Raw genomic sequence first — 18,449 nt, forward strand, 5'->3', positions numbered from 1 at the left:
GCCCAAAACGCTCTCCTAAGCCCCTCCCCCCACAAGGGAGAATGAATGCGTGTGCATGAGCAGTGATTGACACGTAGTTAGACACGCCCCCTGGCCCTGATTGGTGCATCTGACCAGGGAGCTGTGGATTTTTGTAAATCACATTACAGGCTGTAGGTGGTACCAGAGGAGCCAGATTTTTTTTTTAATGACCTGCTTCATGTAGTTCTACTTGAACATAGGGTCAGTTTCAGCAGATATGACAGAAAGTTAGTTTTATAAGGCTTACCTACTGCACCTTTAACAGCCAATTGATGTTTTTCTCCAGTTTGCCTTCAATCTATAGTTTCCCTCAGGTTGGAAAAAGAAAGTACTAACAGGGGGAGTTTTCCTTTAAAGATGCTTCTTCTTTGGACTTTTACTGCAAAGCCTCATTCCCTGACTTCACATCTCTTTCCAAAGCTTTGTGTCTGCAGCTTCCTGCCAGTAAACTACTGCATTAGATAGACTGACAGCTTGTATTTTTTATGTAGACAGTTATTCTTACTGATAACAAAGGAAATGGGAGTTAAAGCACAATTCTGCCACTTAAAGACAAGTCAATAGACTAGATATTGTAATATCAGATGTAAAAGCTAAACTGTAACTATTTACATATAGAGAATCTCAACACTAACATGTTACATGCTAGAATGCAAAATAAATCCATATGACTATTTGTGAAATCATCAGTTTATGAAAATGTTAGTTTCTTTTCAGCAGTGCATTGATAAGGGGTTTTTATACAACATTCATTTCTCTCCTTTTACCCCTTTTTCTGTGTTACTCGCAAACTTTCAACAACAGTTTTCTTACCATATGGCATGGGTTTTGTTGATATTTTTGCTGTACGTTTAAGGTCACGAGATACACTACGTGATATTTTCATTTGACTTGTGAAGTTTGTACAATTTTTATCATGCTGGTGTTGGCATCTCTTGCTCTGAATAAATCTTGTGTTGCAACACTGATTATGACCTGTTCTTGTCTTGAATTGGAAGCTCATATTTAGGAAGGTTCATAACGAACAGTAATGGATCACCCCGTATTTTTTGTGTGCATGTTTTATTACTGTGAAGTGTATCTTTTCTTCCTTCAAGGCAGCAGTAGTTTCAATTAATTAAAATCAACTTGTGGAGCATAAAACCTGCTGCAGATAAAACAATTCATCACAGTTAACTGTTGACATTTGTGTATGTAACTAAATACATACTAAGTACAATTTTGAGGTACTTGTAGCCTGCTTTACTTGAGCGTTTCCATTTCTTTTTAAAATAACATAAGAGACTTTATTGATCCCACACTGGGGGAATTCCCTTGTTACAGCAAGTTAAATGGAAACAACAGATAAGACAAATACAGATAAATAGAATAGAAAAAATATCTTTTATAATTTTATATATATATATATGCTAATAGGAATACAAAATAAAAAAATTAAAATAAGAGTAGGCTAATAATAATAATAAAAATAAGTATACCATAGACACATCTTTTGTTTACAGATGAGTGAGAATATATACAGATATATAGGCTACAGATGAATAAGAAATTGTAGGCCTATGTTGTACAGGTCACAAGGTGGTGACACAGTTATAAATAAAATACAGTGCAGAATTTGATTTTTAAAGGCCAGTTATTTCATGGATCCAGGATACTATGCATCCTGATAAAGTTCCCTTGGCCTTTGGAATTAAAATAGCCCCACATCATCACATCCCCTTCACCATACCTAGAGATTGGTATGGGGTACTTTCCATAAAATCATCTCTCAATGCAAATCAAACCAGCTATTAGGCTAACTGAAATAAAACCATGCCAATCTCTAGGTATGATGAAGGGTATGTGATGATGTGGGACTATTTTAATTCCAAAGGCCAAGGGAACTTCATCAGGATGCATAGTATCCTGGATCCATGAAATAACTGGCCTTTAAAAATCAACATCTGCCTTCCTCTATGGGAATTTAACATAGGGGTGTACTGACTTATGCCCCCTGTATTTTAAGGAAGAATATTTATTTATTTACGATACATTATTCATTCACAAAGAAAATTGGTATTCCTCTTTTTAGTCAACTTTAGCATGGGTGTATTCACTTATGCTTAGCACTGTACATAGTGCAGAATATAATTTTTACTACTCAAATGTTGTAGTATTAACTTCACTACATTTATTTTAAAAATGCAGTTACTTTGCACATTCATATTATATGCAACATATAAATCAACTTTGTATATTCTAAATATGTGTAATAACGGGGCTCAGACAGTAGACGGGGCTAAATTGGCGCGCTCTGCTTTATTTGGCTCCATTGTTGTATTTCCGGTTCAAAAACACGTCTTTTCCGGTCTGACAACAACAGCGAAACACGACATAAACAAACCGGACAAACGTGGTTGTTTAACCGTTATAAAAACAGGGCTCGGATGTGCCGTTAGCTCGGGTTGGTTCGGTTTGGGTGGCGGAGTGACGGTTACCATGGTGAAGTGTGTTGTCTCTGGGTGTCCGAACCGCGAGGCGGTGAACGTCAACCGGGGGGTCTTCCACCGAAAACCGAAGAGGTTCTTCAACTTCCCCACAGACCCAGCACGGGTCAAGGTAACGTTAACGTTACGTAACCAAAGCTACAGTACGATGGTTTAAAGGGGTGGTTCAGAATTTTGGACATAGGACCTCATTTCCAAGTTAGCCAGTCAGTGTTATTTATCAGTGGAGACCGTTTTCAACACGTTTCAGTCCTTCTGGTTGCAGAGTTCGCTGGTGCTAGGCTAGCGCAAGTCAACGGTAGCTGCTAGCCTGCCACTAAAAACAGTCTTACCCACTCCACAGTACACCCGAGGCAAATACATTATAACGCCAGACTATCGATGGAAATGTCTGTTGATAGAATAATGTTAGGAATTAAACTACCCTTGCATCTCAGTGATCGCATTACATTTTGAGGGACTATTTTCTCAGCAGCGGTGGAATTTTACTTTGCTCCGTAGTACAGTGCCGAAAAGTAAACTGAGAAGCGCACTACAGTCTGGACACCTAGTAGTAGTCTATGGTAGTAGCCTATTACAGTGGTATTGAAGCACTGGATTGGAAACTAAGGACTAGGCAACATGGTGTTTCAGTGTGCATTTAAAAAATGTAAAAATAAATCAAACAGATGGGCACCACAAAGTTTCCACAAATTTCCATTGCGAGATCCAGAAAGGAACCGACTGTGGCTTCTTGCTGCTAGCTTGGACATCAAGACACCGGCGGGGACTCTACTCAAATGGCGAATGTGTAGTGATCACTTTAAACCAGACGACTTTAAAAAAAAACGCAATCTAAAGGAGCACAAGTCACTGACAACGAATGCGGTTCCGTCCGTCTTTCCAGATGCACCAACAGCTACTGATGAACAGGTAATAACTTTTGGTAGGCTACTCTAGCTAATGAAGCTAGCCCCTTTCATAACGCTAGCCTAGCTGCTACTGAGAGATTGAGACTGACAACGTTAGTGGAGATAACGTCCGTGCAGTGTACTCTGCTTGTGTAGCAATGAGTGACAGCGGCAGGTAAATAAACTCGCGTGAGCTTCCTCGGTAGCCTGGGTAATATCACTCCGCCGCTGCCATAGCCTACTACCAACTACAGGGAATAAAGTATAACTATTGCAATGCGATGCGAGGGTAGTTTAATTCCTAACATTATTCTATCAACACAGACATTTACATCGATAGTCGGCGTTATAATGTATTTGCCTCGGGTGTACTGTGGAGTGGGTAAGACTGTTTTTAGTGGCAGGCTAGCACCGTTGACTTGGGCTAACCTAGCTAGAGGTGCAACGATTAATCGATTAGTTCTTAACTATTAAATTAATCGCCAACTATTTTGATAATCGATTAAGTCATTTTTTTATTTAAAAAAATAAGATTTCTCTGATTCCAGCTTGTTAAATGTGAATATTTTCTAGTTTCTTCTCTCCTTTGTGACAGTAAACTGAATATCTTCGAGTTGTGGACAAATCAAGACATTTCAGGACGTCATTTTAGGCTTTGGGAAACACTGATCCACATTTTTCACCATGTTTTGACATTTTTATAGATCAAACAACTAATCGATTAATCGAGAAAATAATCGACAAATTAATCAACTATGAAAATAATCATTAGTTGCAGCCCTAAACCTAACACCAGCGAACTCTGCAACTAGAAGGACTGGATGAAATTGTTGAAAACGGTCTCCACTGATAAATAACACTGACTGGCTAACTTGGAAATGAGGTCCTATGTCCAAAATTCTGAACCACCCCTTTAAACGCACATATACCCTGAACTTTTGCATATCCCTCAACATTTTTGCATAAAGCCATACAGCCCATTTTTTCTTAATGTCAAACATATTTGTTGTACATATATGTAAAAATGTGGACCGACGGTAAGACTGATGTCTTTGTTCAGGTATGGCTGGCAGCGCTGAGGGAGACTAAAAAGCAGGACTCGACGGAGCAGCATTTAATCTGTGAAGACCACTTCCTGCCGGAGGACATCTCCAACAACGGGGTCAACAGCGATGCCATTCCCATCATGCCCCCCTACCTGGACGGGCCCATGGGCCTGATTAGCCCCTGGGGAGCCGAGTCGTCTGAGGAGGAGGATCAGTGGACCAACGGTGGCGGCTGCAATGATGATGATGATGAGGCTGATGAAGGGGATGGTGCTCCTGCTCATGTGGAGCCTCCAGCGCCAGAGCCTCCTGCAGTGGATCCACCGCAGCAGGTTGGAGACTGTTAATCTGTCATTATATTTTCTATGTCTGAAAATAAACACCTTTTTGTATATTCGTGTATACCATAAAGTAGGTCCCATTCAACGTTCCTGTCCTGAGCCAGATCAATACTGATGATGATTGTCTCTTTTCTTCTCTCAGTAACTGAACTGTTTTATTGAATATTTATTGATTTAAAGTCAAGTAAAAAGTTGTTGTTTTTTTATTTATCAAAATATCCAACAACAGTAGACTTAAGAAACTCCCAAAAATTGTTTAAAGTGCTCATATTATGCTCATTTTCAGGTTCATAATTGTATTTAGAGGTTATATCAGAATAGGTTTACATGATTTTAACTTTCAAAAAACACCATATTGTTGTTGTACTGCACATTGCTGCAGCTCCTCTTTTCACCCTGTGTGTTGAGCTCTCTGTTTTAGCTACAGAGTGAGACCTCTCACTGCTGTAACATCTTTGTTGGGAGTCGGACATGTGCAGTACCTAGGTAAGGACTACTAGCCAGTCAGAAGCAGAGTATGAGGGCGTGTCCTGACAGTACCTAGGTAAGGACTACTAGCCAGTCAGAAGCAGAGTATGAGGGCGTGTCCTGACAGTAGCTAGGTAAGGACTACTAGCCAGTCAGAAGCAGATTATGAGGGCGTGCCCTGACAGTAGCTAGGTAAGGACTACTAGCCAGTCAGAAGCAGATTATGAGGGCGTGTCCTGACAGTACCTAGGTAAGGACTACTAGCCAGTCAGAAGCAGAGTATGAGGGCGTGCCATGCTAGCAGTTAGGCGAGCATTATAACGTGTGTTCCAAAGTGACCACGTTTGTCTCTGAAGTAAAGGCTGGACTACAATAGAGCTGTTTGGAGCAGTTTGTGAACAGTGTTTTCTGTTGGAGATGGTAAGTCCCTTTGGGGTGGACTTTGGGCTTTTTCACTTTGTAAACCTATAACGTGCACAAAAAAGGTATATAACACAATTAAAGGAAAGGGGAAAAAACAAAAAGCATAATATGAGCACTTTAAATGCTAACAAGCATGATGCTCCGATTATTTAGGCTGTAGACATAAAAGGTTTCAACGGTTGTCAAAAGAATATCTTCCTGTAATACGGTTTGTAGTTATTATGTATTTACTCCTGAAATGTTTTAACAGCATGCCTATTGCCAATGACCAGATTCTTTTCCACCACAGCAGGGCGGAAACTGTTGATCTACCTTGTTAACACCTTTTGTATATCAGATTTTCCATAAAGTAGGTCCCATTCAACGTTCCTGTCCTGAGCCGGAGAAATACTGATACTGTGATTCTCTCTCTTTCTTCTCTCGGTCACCCTGAACTAGGGCTGCGCGATATGAGGAAAATATGCAAAATGCGAAAATGTTGTTGACTATAGCGATAAATAAACAGATATTAAAGTGTACTCTCCGCTGCTTTCAGTATTCTGCTAAAATACAACAAAATGTTCGTCAAATTTAAAACAAACAAAAGGAAATCGTTCCCAACACTCTTTTATTGAACAAATTGAACATTGAATTTAACATACAGGGCAACGCTAAAAAAAGTGACAGGTAAATTATGAAGTGCCGTTTTCTACTGAACTAATACAAAATTTCACGATATGTTTATGGCGCCAGTTGATATCGTGATGGCGATTAAAAAAAGCTATATATTGTGCAGCCCTAGCCCTAACTACTTTATTGATTGATTAACTATTAATTGATTTATAGTTTAATTTCCTTTCGATTTTATAAAAAAATAAATAAAAATAGACATAAGCAACTCCGAAGAATTGTTTTAATACTAACAAGCATGATGCTCCGATTATTTAGGCTGTAGACATTAAAGGTTTTAATGGTTGTCAAAAGAATATCTTCCTGTAATACGGTTTGTAATGAGCACATTGAGACAATGAGACATTATGTTATAACTCCCAGAATCTTTGACAACATGCCTGTAACCAATCACCAGATATTTTAAATTCAGAATTGAATCCATTTAATTTGTACAGCTTATTAAATGTAACCTGCTGTTTTCACTTTCTGAATTCCAGGATCCAGGTGCCAACAAGACTTCAGGGGCCAAGACTACTGGGTACATTTTTTTTTCCTGCTTTTGGTTTTTCTCTTAAGGCTCATTTATGCTCAACGTTAGATACGGACGGAGCCTTCTGTCTGTACTCTGTGTTCATTATATCAGTATTTGTGCACGTTCTCTAAAAGCTTACAGATACGGACAAAACGGAGCAGTACTACCAGAAATCATGGGGGCAGTGTAGCTAGTAGTTAAAAATTGGTGCCGTTAGGCAAGTTAGACATTTCAAACACTGTGTTTCCTTTAGGATTTTTTTTAGCAGTGGGGGCAGGTCCTGCATCACAAACAAATATATTTATTCATGTCTATTCACACACACAATGAGGCATATTTTCTGTTGTGATTGAACTGTATTTTTTGAGTTACTATATAGGCCAACTTTGATCTTGACATATAGGCTAAGCATTCTGTAGCAAATAACAATAAACCCACTATTAATTACATTATCTTAATGCAGTGTCACTACTTCAGCATGTAAATAATGCACCTAAAATACAAACGTGGGCGAGGGCGTTCAGCAATCGCTATCGAATCAACGAATCAATCAAACAATCAGCCACGTGCTATTTACCTCGCAGGTGAAGAATACAAACAACCAAAATCACCAGTTTACTTAATTTAAATTTGCAAGACCAGGCTTAAATGAACTGACAACATAAGTTATACGACTTACAGTTCTCAAGGACGTACACACACAATCTCAACTGGCTAGTTATCCTCGTGTGTCTGCGCTGGGGGGGGGTTGAAGAGGAATGAAATGTGAGTTGGACGGTAGCAAAGGAAAAGTGAAGGTCCATGCGAGACAGTTTTGTTGTTTTTGTGGGTATATTGCTCAGGGGCGTCAGACTGGGGAGACAAAGGGGACTGAGTACCCAGGGCCCCTCATGTGAGGAGGGCCCAAAAAGATGCTAGAATGAATAGCTGTGGATGCGGGGAGGGGCCCATAGAAAATGCCTTTCTACAGGGCACAGAATTTTGTTCTACGCCCCTGATATTGCTTAACATCAGAGGACACATCAGTATGTGGGCAGTCAGGGGCAATTCTAGATCAGTAATTTCACTGGATAACAATGAATATGTGTTTATTATTATAACAGAGGATAAATGCAAAATATTGAACATATGAAAAAACTACGAAAGTCCCTTTGTGGACTAACAGAATCAAATGAAATGATAATGAGGTGTAAACAATGAATAAATAAAAAATTAAAATGTCCTTGACTGGGTTACAGGTGCATAGCATTGGCGACAGACACAGGATATTAAACCTGTTTCTCTGAACCTGTAATTGTGCCCTCTGTCACTAACAGACAAGTTCTAAAAAAAAAAATAATAATAAAAAAAAATAAAAATAATATATATATATATATATATATATATATATATATATATATATATATATATATATATATATATATATATATATATATATAAATAAATAATTTTAGGGGGGCTGAGATGAAATTTAAGCCTTAAGCCCCCCTAAAAAGGGTCTAAAATCGCCACTGTGGGCAGTGACGATTACATGGTTTGAACTGGACGCATCTATTTTGGTATGTAACAGGAGCATAAATGATCCTGCTGGTTAATTTCTGCTCTCACTTTTTCAGTTAAAATGAAATTTTGTTTCAGTTGATTTTTTTAAATTGTATTTATCTGGGATCAGATGTTTATAGTGGCACACTGAAGTGGTTCCTGCTCATGTTGGCAGAAATGACAACAAGATATTTTGTATCTCTCTTTCTTTCCATCGTCAGCCCGCATCAGAAGAAAGAGAGGATCCAGACCAAGAGAGTCGCCAGACAGGGTGCGTGCTTCCGTCATTTTAATCAAATCAGTTTTTCAGGAGTTTCGCAGTAACGACTGTTTGTACGAAACCCAAATAGCTTGATGGATAGCAATTTCCTTAATCAACATAGATATAAGCAAACGGTATACCGTAAAGCCATAGCAAGATGGAAATGGTTGTTGTTTTTAAAAGCCGTATCTTCTGGCTCTAACTCTGGCTGTGGGGTTGCATTCAGACGTGTCCCTGGGGATGCTGACGCAGCGTTTCCTGGAGCTGTTGCTGGCGGCGCCGGGCGGCTCGATCGACCTCCGGCAGGTGACCACGAGCCTGCAGACCCGCAGGCGGCGAGTCTACGACATCACCAACGTCCTGGAAGGCATCAACCTCATCGAGAAGCAGTCGGCCAACAAAGTCAAGTGGATGTGAGCGAACAGATGAACAGATAGGATGGGAGAGGATGTCCTCATGTTGGATTATTCACTGTGCATGTTTGCTTTTACATTTTGGTGCTTTTTTGAGCTTATTTATACTCTTTAGTTCCGTAATGGTCCCTTGTGCTCCATGTTAAAACAAACTTCAAATTGCATATTTAGCATCAGAGCCTGACTGATACTGAAGCAGATATTCGAGTAAGGTCTAATAAAAAATATATTGGGTGTTATTGGTTTTTAACAAGAGCCCTATATATTTGGCATTTCAGTCATTTCTTGGTAACTATCGGCTGACATACACACCAACACAGTCAATAAATCGATTAGTCGATCGTCAGAAAATGACTGAAAATGGAACGAGTCAGCAATTCAAGTGATTTATCATGCATGAAATGCTAAACATTTGCTGATTTCAGCTGCTCAAACAGGATTTTCCTCTTTATAATTATAGTTTTTAGGCTTAACAATAAATCATAAGAATAATAAACGAAGTTCCAGCCCTAATACAGTTATTTTATTATTTTTTATAATAAGCTAAAATCATCTGAAAATATCCACCAGGCTCTGTTTTGCATTTTCTTGGGAAATTTTTTTAACGCCAAGAATGATCCTTAATGCTCAAATCAAGAGTTCTTGTGTGTTGCCCGTATGCTTTGCAGTAAGCCTGCTCTCTGCCTGTCGTCTGTGCAGAGGAAGCTGTCACATCTCCAGCTTTCTGTGGATGAGCCAGCAGAGGGTCCAGAGGGAGCTGGACAACCTTAAGCTGGTGGAGGACACGCTGGACACCTTCATCAAAAGCTGCGCCCAGCAGCTCTTCGACATGACCGACGACTTGGAAAACGCTGCATATCCTTTCACACCAGATCTTGCTCAGAGGAGCGGTAGTCCCTCCTGTCTTTTAGAATAGATTTCCATTCATCATTTATGAGCTCTTTACTGCTTCAGGAGCGTTAGAGCCCGAATCCCAGAGCTTCTTATAACCTGACCCCCTACATTCAACCGGTTGAAGGAAACGTGACTGCAAATGAATGCTAGCGTTGCTCTGTTAATGCTGGAAGTATAAACAAGCAACTGTTTGCTAACGAGTTTGCCGGTATGTCAGTGTTCAGGTTACAGCTTGCTTTGCTGCCCCCAAGTGGCCCAAACATCAGTTATTGCAGGTTTATAAAGGTTTAATAAGTTCCCAGTGCATACTTCTCATTGCCCAGCAATATTAGATACCATGTTTTATTTATGCCACATTATGCACCAAGGCAGACAAGGAAACCGAAACCCTCCGTCCTGTCTTTTAGAATAGATTTCCAACTTAACGACCCAAATCCCAGAGGTTCGGGACCCCAAACTGGAGACCAAAAACAGAGCCTGAAGAGAGAGAATATGGGACTAACATTCACCATGTTGAAAGAAACATGCCTTTGAATGAACGCTAAGATTGCTCCGTAAATACTCAGATGTATTGGTAACAAGTTTGCTGATAAGTCAGTGTTGCGTTTACAGCTTGTTTTGGTTATTGGAGGTTAAAATGAGCAAAAACATACAGAAAATCTGCCAACAGTTGTTCCATCCTCAGTTCCCAAGGCATTCTTCCCATTGCCCAACAATAGTTTAGTTAGTTTGTAGTTTATTTTGAACATGTAAAAAAAAAAAAAAAAAAAGTTAATGACAATATTAGATACTGCGTTTAATTTATGTCGCATTATGCACCACGACAGACAGGACCAGGACCAAGGAAGTAGAAACAGGTGTGTTAGAAACTGTCAAACTAAGCCAGGAGGTCTGAAACACCTCTCCAGTGTGGATGTGGGTGTGAATAAAACGATTGTGTAAATGTGCATTAAAAAAAAAAAAAATGGAAGCAGGTTTTTCTTTAACCTTTCCTGCACGTCGGCCTACGTGACCCACGAGGACATCAGGCGGCTCGCAGCGTTCCAGGAGCAGACGGTGCTCGTCGTCAAAGCTCCGGAGGAAACCAAGTTGGAGGTTCCTCCGCCCAAAGAGGTAAACACAGAGAGACAGAGAGAGTAGCTTTATCCGAGAAGTGTGTTTGAATATTTTCAAAACTGAAACTGATTACATTTAGAATTTATTCAATTTGTAGATAGACAGTAAGGCTGCACAATATATTGGTTTTTTTAAATCATCATTGCGATATCAACTGGCGCAATATACATATCTTGAAAGGTTGCGACATATTGCAATAGACACGAGATTTGTTATGTTAGTTGAAAGAAAATATCAGTAGAAATCGCATATTTTCCTCATACAGGGTGTCTTTAAAACAGGTTTTAAAAAGTATTAAAAGGTAGTAAATTAAATTAGTGAAAATGAAGGCCATTGTGGGATATTTTAGTTGCAGCACTGTGTTGCCGACTTCGTAGACACTGCTCTTTAGTATCAGTAAAAAAGATTTATTACATCAAAGATTACAGCATCCATTTACAGACTCCATGGAAGGTCTGGAGAACACACCGCCAATATGCATTCTAATTCTACCTTTACATTTCACAGCTTATATGGGATAGCTTAGGTAACATGTTAGATAACCTATGGAACAGTCAAGTTGACATAGCATAGGTTAGTGTCCTCTTCAGGGGCTTCCTATAGTTCGTTAACCCCTCAGCATCCAATCCCAGACCTGTCTTTTAAACATCCCATCGAAATCACGCCACTAAGAGGTTAATTATTACTCCCTATACTGCCACAGTACTCATGATGAACGTTCTTATTATGACTCAGCACATTTGAGCTTTATACAGACATTAAACCTATAAGTCCATCAGATACTACACCATTAAAAGGTAATCGCCATTTTACGAGGTATTCATTTTTTGAATAATTTTTTTACAAACTATGAGTTGTCAATTTGTTTTATTACGTCTATTTAAGTTGATCTTGTAAAGTTCGTGTGATATTCTATCCTATCCCGCATCGGGTGATAGCCTATGATCCTAAAGTCAATATCAAACATTTTGCGCTCTGACACCTGGCTACCTAGACAATCATGGGCGAGTGCAAATTTTCCGATAAATGGCTAGAGGACCCGGCGTTTAAAGACTGGCTCAGGCCTGTAGAAGGGAAAGAGCGGCAGGCTAACTGTTCGGTTTGTAAAAAAAAATCATCAGTATAAGTTGGATGGGGGTTAACGCTCTTCGGTCGCATATGCAATGTACCAGCCATAAATCTGGAATACGCAGAGAACAGTTATCAATCTCCAGTTTCTGTGCTGCTGCTACCGTTAGGCTACACCACCGCAAACCAGTGCCACTGTCCAAACCAACGTATTAATCTCAAACTCCGTTTGGTTAGAAACGTGATGCCGTATAAACCTGCAACTCAATGGCGTGTTGGTTTTAAAAAAGGTATTGAATTTACCTCCAGGATTTCTGTATATATATATATATACCCTGTCATATCGTGCAGCCCTAATAGACAGAATTACTTTACAGTAATGATGAAATACTTTGAGGATTTCTTTGTGAGATTAGAATAAAGACATTGGTGGTATTACAGATAATATTACATCGATTTTTCTCCTGTAGCTGATACATTCAGGAGGTAGACGGAATAAAAGCAGCATCGTCAGGTTGACCCAGGTTGTGTGTGTGTGTGTGTGTGTGTGTGTTTTGACGCAGGACAACATCCAGATCCATCTGAAGGGGGGGAAGGGTCCCATCATGGTGATGACCTGTGATATCGGGACAGGAGACACGACTGCAGAGAAGAGCAGCTGCTTCTCAACGCTGGAGGAAAGCCGGATTAAGACAGCCACGCTGCACACAGGTAACAACAGAACCAAGTGAGACAGGTGTTCACAGACTGAAGCTGATTCAGGTTGATATTCAGACAGACAGGCAGATACTGTTTCCCACAAGACAATTTAAATCTAGAGATGAGCCGATACTGCCTAAAACGCTGGTATCGGTATTGGGAAGTACTGGAGTTAATGCACCGATCTGATACCACGTAATAAAGCCCTAAAGAAAATCTACGTTAAAGTAGTTTATTTATGTTCTTTTTCCGTTATAACTGACTGTCAAACTGGATAATAAAAGAAAGTTCTGGGGCATTCATTGTTTGTGTTTGTTCATGTTTCACAAAGAGTTTAACCTGAGCCAGACTGACAACAAAGATAGAAATAATATCACATCCATACAGGGATAGTAGTATACAGCTGTTAAAACATAATAAAATATATGACACACTGGTATCGGATCGGTACTCGGTATCGGCCGATACGCAAATTCAGGTATCCGAATCGGTATCGGGAAGACAAAAATGGTATCGGGCCATCTCCAGTTAAATCCTCCTCTTAGAACGACCTCATACGACTTATGTGGATTTGCATTTGTAGCTATTTCTTGGCCAGGTGCAGTGACTTCCTCATCCGTGCTCTCTGTTGAACAAACATGTCCCTAAATGACCTCAAACATGTTTTTCTGCTAGGACTGGGTATCGCCAACGGGGGTTAGTTAAGTTAGGGAAATTTCAGTTACAACACCAGTTTAGCTCAGATGTAAAGGAGATTCTCAGAACTTCTGCTGTAAAGTGTACAAGCAAGGAGCAACACTCAAGTATTTTTTTATCATGCACCAGGTTAACGTTTACATTGAGTTGATCGCCAAAGTTTGTTTAACGTACTTTTTACTTAACAGGACTGACACGACACGTCATTAAAAAGGCTTATTAATCAAAGATTCCATTATTTGAACCCAGCCCTACATTTTAGATTTTGTTCTGCAATTTCTTGTTTCTTATTGGCCAACACTGACACCAATACTCATGCTGTGATGAGCTAACTCGGCCGATCAGTGTTTAATATTGTTGCTTTTATTTCATTGTGGTGTTGCTGCTGTTGTTGCAGAGTCCTCGAGTCCTCAGAGCGCTGTGCAGAGCACATAGCCACCAGCTGGCCACCAGGAGGCGCCAGCTGTCCTCACAGTTCACACACCGGCCTGGAAAACTAACAGAAGAGGGTCGGAGTGAAATACAGTTCAAGCTGGAACTTTAGATTTCAACTGACTGTGGTACAATATTTAAATTCTCAGCTGGTATATGTTTATATCAGCTAAAAACTTGCACCAAAATCCAAGCTGATCAGGGGCAAACAAACATGTTTTGACATTGGAATCAACATGGAAACCATTATGGACCAATTTACTTTTCACCGTTGCAATTTTTTTCTTTTTTTTATTGAACTCAGAAGAAGGAAATCATGTAACAATGAAGAGGATGACGACGTTTTGAGCGGGACGATTGCAGTTTTATTTTTGTACGAGAGGAGTGAATGATCTCATTTGTAGATGCACAGCTGTTTGTTTGTTTTATACATTACTGTACAAGTCCTGACTTACAGTACGTCTGCTGTATAATAATTTACTTTGTTTATATGTTTGTCTTTGACTTGTCTTGGTTTAACGTTCTAATGGAGAAAACACCTCAAAGATGCTGTAATCAATAAAAAAAATGTACTCAAATGAAACTGTGAAATTCAGGTTATTACTTGTCAACCTGTAGCATTTAAGGTTGCCTGTTTGAATCCTTGAAGGGGCTAATAGACTATTTGGACTGGTTTAGCCCAGTGTGTGTACAGAGATCATCTGGAACCCTTCACACTGCAGAGGTAAAGTGTGAACCTAGCCTGATCTGCCGGCGATTTGATTTCTCCCTGCAGCTCAGGCTGGAAACCGGTACATTCTTCTATCCTGCTTTCGTTACAAATCTGTGGGTACCAATCACAAACTGGCTTATCCATCTGCCGCGCTATTGGTGGGTTTAACACGATGACGATAGAGAAGCGACCTAGCAGCTTCTTGTTTACATTCAACATGACGGCCACTAAAGCGCAGCAACCCGTTGATGCCGCTGTCGCTGCTACGTCACCCGGATCGTTGGTCTGATTGGTTGAAGAACTGTCCAATTGCGCGCAGAGGCATTTGAACTATGCCCGTTGTGCTGTAGAAAATACAGAGCAGACTCCCCAGACTAATGTTCAATCTTAAAGATCTCAAAGATTGAGCTTGGTCTGGTGATAGCCAGACTAGAGGTACCTTGAGTAAAACATGAATTATCCAGCTTGTAGGGCTGCTAGAATTGTTTTTGAAACTTTGACCTTTTTGTGGCTTAACCTGCCAAAAGACATCTGTTGTTTCCACTTTAAGTTGATAAGAAGACTGCTGGTCAGTTTTGATATTTTCAGTGTACTCCCTCAAATTTTCAGAACTGAGTGACAGATTTGGAGAAAAAACATGGTATGATTAATACAGGTGACTACTGTTGAGTGTCAGACCAGAACCATCATCTCCGTTGCGGAGTCTGCCTCCCGCACAAGGTCAGTCACTAAAACTAGGCAACCTGTAAGTGATTTTAAATGTTTAAATATTTAATTTGCGGAACCCAATAATGGAAGATAAAACACCGCACATGAGTGCAGATGATATTCAACAGTTGCTGCAGCATATGCAGAGAACAACCTCTCTGCTAGCCGACAGGTTGGCGAACGCCTCCTCCTCTGCACCACCTTCTACATCCCTGCCAACCTCCTCTGTGCCATTGCTCCCATACCATGCATCATCCTCTGGCCCGCCCTCTGCATCTGGGACATCCTCGTCTCTGCCATTGCTTCCATACCATTCACATTCATCGTCCACTGCACCACCTTCAACATCCCAGTCAACCTGTGCCATCGCTTCCATACCACTAGTTGTCCTCTGCCCGACCGCCTGTATCCTGGCCATCCTCCTCTGCTTGTCTTTCCTTAAACACCTACAGAGATGATGAGATTCAAGCCAATCTTGCTCGCCTTTTCAGACCAAACATTTACCTTCGGGAGGATGGAGAGGCATATCCCGTAAGAGAAAAAGGGAGGTACCCCTGGACACATTTGTGTGCCTTCCAGAGACTGAGACTGATGCTGTTGCTGTGCCAAATCCTGAGGAGGCTCGTTTTTTTGAACAGTGTGGTATAGGAAAGAAGATAACCTTTCTAAACAACATGGGGGATCACGCCTATCTCACAGAACATTTAAACAGAACTTACCCACCACTCCGTGAAGCTGGTGGTTACACACTGGCAAAGAGTGACAGAACCAAGAGACTCAGTAAGGTTCCTATTCTGGCATCAGGATACAGTATAGAGTACCTACGACGATTTGTGGACATCAAGAGGGCACTGCTGTACATAATTCCATTACAGCGGGCACTTACACTTTGTCTGCCTGTGGAGGAGAAATCAGCTGTGATGGAGAGATGTTTGAGGTGTGAGAAGGACTTTCCCCTCTGTACCTGGAAAGCCATCTCAGAATATGCAACAAAAGTGATGAAGAGTGTGAGGAGAATACACCACATCACTCAGAAGGTGGTGATGATGATGCAGATCTTTCTTTGGCCATCTATCAGTCACTACAGTATTGTCTGCCTACTCTGCCAATGGAAGCACTATCTGAAGGGTCTCCAGTTTCCCAAGTTGAAGAACCCATAGTCATTGCAGATGATGGGGACATTGTGGAGGAGAGACAAAGCGAATCCATGACTTTGCTACCCAGTAATGATACACTGGATGAGGCTCTCACCATCGAGCCTGATTTGATGGCGGTCTTAAAAAACATCACCAGCCGGCTTGACGGTGGAGTGCCTCCACGGTCCAACAGTGTGAATGTCATGAGGGAGTCTGTACTGGAGAGTGCCTTGAGAGCATTCAGGAGGCCAAGGTTTTCTCCAGCTCATCGCCTCAATCAGGGGCGGATTGGCCATCTGGCATTTCTGGCAAATGCCAGAGGGGCCGGACCATTTTTTTTAAATGTGGGCCGGTCAAATGTATTGTTGTGTAATATTAAGCATTTGGCCAGTCGGCAACAACCGGCCTGGTCCTGAGATGGGCCGACCGACCCAATCAGAGGTTACTTAAATTGGGACGTTCAGTCAAAATCAAGCACGTCACCTTCAAACAGGATCTCTGTTTGCAGGGTTCAGGCTGTACCGGACACTCCCGGTGATCATGCTGCTCTGGGGGACCGGCTGCGCAGTGAGAAGCCGCTGCTGACGGGCGCAGAGCTTCGCCGGAACTCCGACTGCTGTCCGCGAGGCCGTCTGACAGCATCAGTATTAAATTGAGACAGTTTAATTCCCGGTTAAAAACGTCTCGTTATCGCATTAAATAGTAGTCTAATTGGGTACATTTGGTTTTAACGCCTGATGCAAAGTGTAGGCCTATAGGAGTACCCATGAAAACCCTGAACAAGCAGCGTCGTTCTGCTCCGTCTTTCTACTGTGACCTATTCACGTAGTGTTTAGTTTTATACTATGTAGGTTAAACTCTGCAATTAATCCGCGGTTCACATGTATGTATGAACTGTGGTGGTCCGTTACACTGTAGGCTATATTCAACATCACTGATTAAGTAGCCTAAGTCAATCCTACATTTTTCAACTTGGAAGCAAAACATGCTCCTTGGGGAAAACCCATAAACCCATTTTGACCATAAAGCCCTGTTCATGCTAATTAAACAACTGGACTTTGGGGTCAAGTGTTCCATGTCCCAGATGTGAAAGCCCCCTTACTGGACTACCGAATATAATAATATTCCATTATATTTTTGCTTTATGTGTTCCCCCAAAGACAAATTCTGAGCAAGGAAAAACCCTTAAGTATAATCACAGACAGCCATAAAAAACATTAAAATGGCAGAGTTAGAGAGTTGAAATGGATGAAAAGATGGAGAACCAGACAGACAATATGTACAGTGTCAACAGAGTGAAACACGGACAATCGAACAGACAGTGACAACAGGGAACAACATACTGTAGAGAATGACAGTAACAGCATACAAACGGCATAAATAGGCAGTATGTGTAAATTTGTTATAAATGTGTGCTCTTTAAAAAGTATTAAGCATTGTTTGCCAGTTACTTACATTAAATGTTTAAAATCTGTTACATAAGGTACTGCTTATATTATTTCAGCATCTGTACACAAATGTAATTAGTGAATGCATGTGTCTGTGGGTGGGGCTGCATGGCCGTGGTAATGTGGACTGGTGTGGCTACAGTGCCAGGGCTGAATTTTTGTCCCAGTCCGCCCCTGGCCTCAATGTTGTGTTTGTTGACATTGATGGCACCACAGAGGGGGCTGTAGATGACCCCTAGCAGAGAATTCCTCCGCCTGCTGGTCATGGCAATCAAGGACAGCGTGTACTTTACTGGACCAGAGGACAAGAAAAACGTGTCTTTGATATCCCGTGCTTTGGATTCTGGAGAGTACAAGTATATTGGACAAATTGCTTGCTGTTGCCCTTGTCCACGGAGGCATCAGGCCGTCCTTTTTTTCAGAGCGCCTCTATTGCTCGGTTGCCCATTGTACAACTCCACCGAT

At 40.9% G+C, this 18,449-nt stretch overlaps 1 protein-coding gene across 1 annotated transcript; it reads left to right on the top strand.

The window, feature by feature from the left end:
- Positions 1 to 2,342: 2,342 nt before the first annotated feature.
- Positions 2,343 to 14,563, top strand: si:ch211-195d17.2 (uncharacterized protein LOC560495 homolog). The gene is made up of 9 exons (XM_031307886.2): positions 2,343 to 2,619; positions 4,458 to 4,775; positions 6,824 to 6,864; positions 8,616 to 8,671; positions 8,889 to 9,075; positions 9,775 to 9,930; positions 10,968 to 11,082; positions 12,717 to 12,864; positions 13,946 to 14,563. Exons 1-9 carry the CDS (start codon positions 2,500 to 2,502, stop codon positions 13,981 to 13,983), a joined length of 1,179 nt encoding a protein of 392 aa, XP_031163746.1. The 5' UTR covers positions 2,343 to 2,499; the 3' UTR covers positions 13,984 to 14,563.
- Positions 14,564 to 18,449: the final 3,886 nt, after the last annotated feature.

The sequence above is a fragment of the Sander lucioperca genome, chromosome 19, assembly GCF_008315115.2.
Source record: "Sander lucioperca isolate FBNREF2018 chromosome 19, SLUC_FBN_1.2, whole genome shotgun sequence".
NCBI lineage: Eukaryota > Metazoa > Chordata > Actinopteri > Perciformes > Percidae > Sander > Sander lucioperca.

Excerpts from the sequence above, each read along its gene's own strand:
- si:ch211-195d17.2 (XM_031307886.2), top strand. The coding sequence starts at position 2,500 with ATGGTGAAGTGTGTTGTCTCTGGGTGTCCGAACCGCGAGGCGGTGAAC. Across the intron at positions 8,672-8,888 it reads CAAGAGAGTCGCCAGACAGG|ACGTGTCCCTGGGGATGCTG; the intron begins GTGCGTGCTTCC and ends GGTTGCATTCAG. Across the intron at positions 9,076-9,774 it reads GCCAACAAAGTCAAGTGGAT|AGGAAGCTGTCACATCTCCA; the intron begins GTGAGCGAACAG and ends TCGTCTGTGCAG.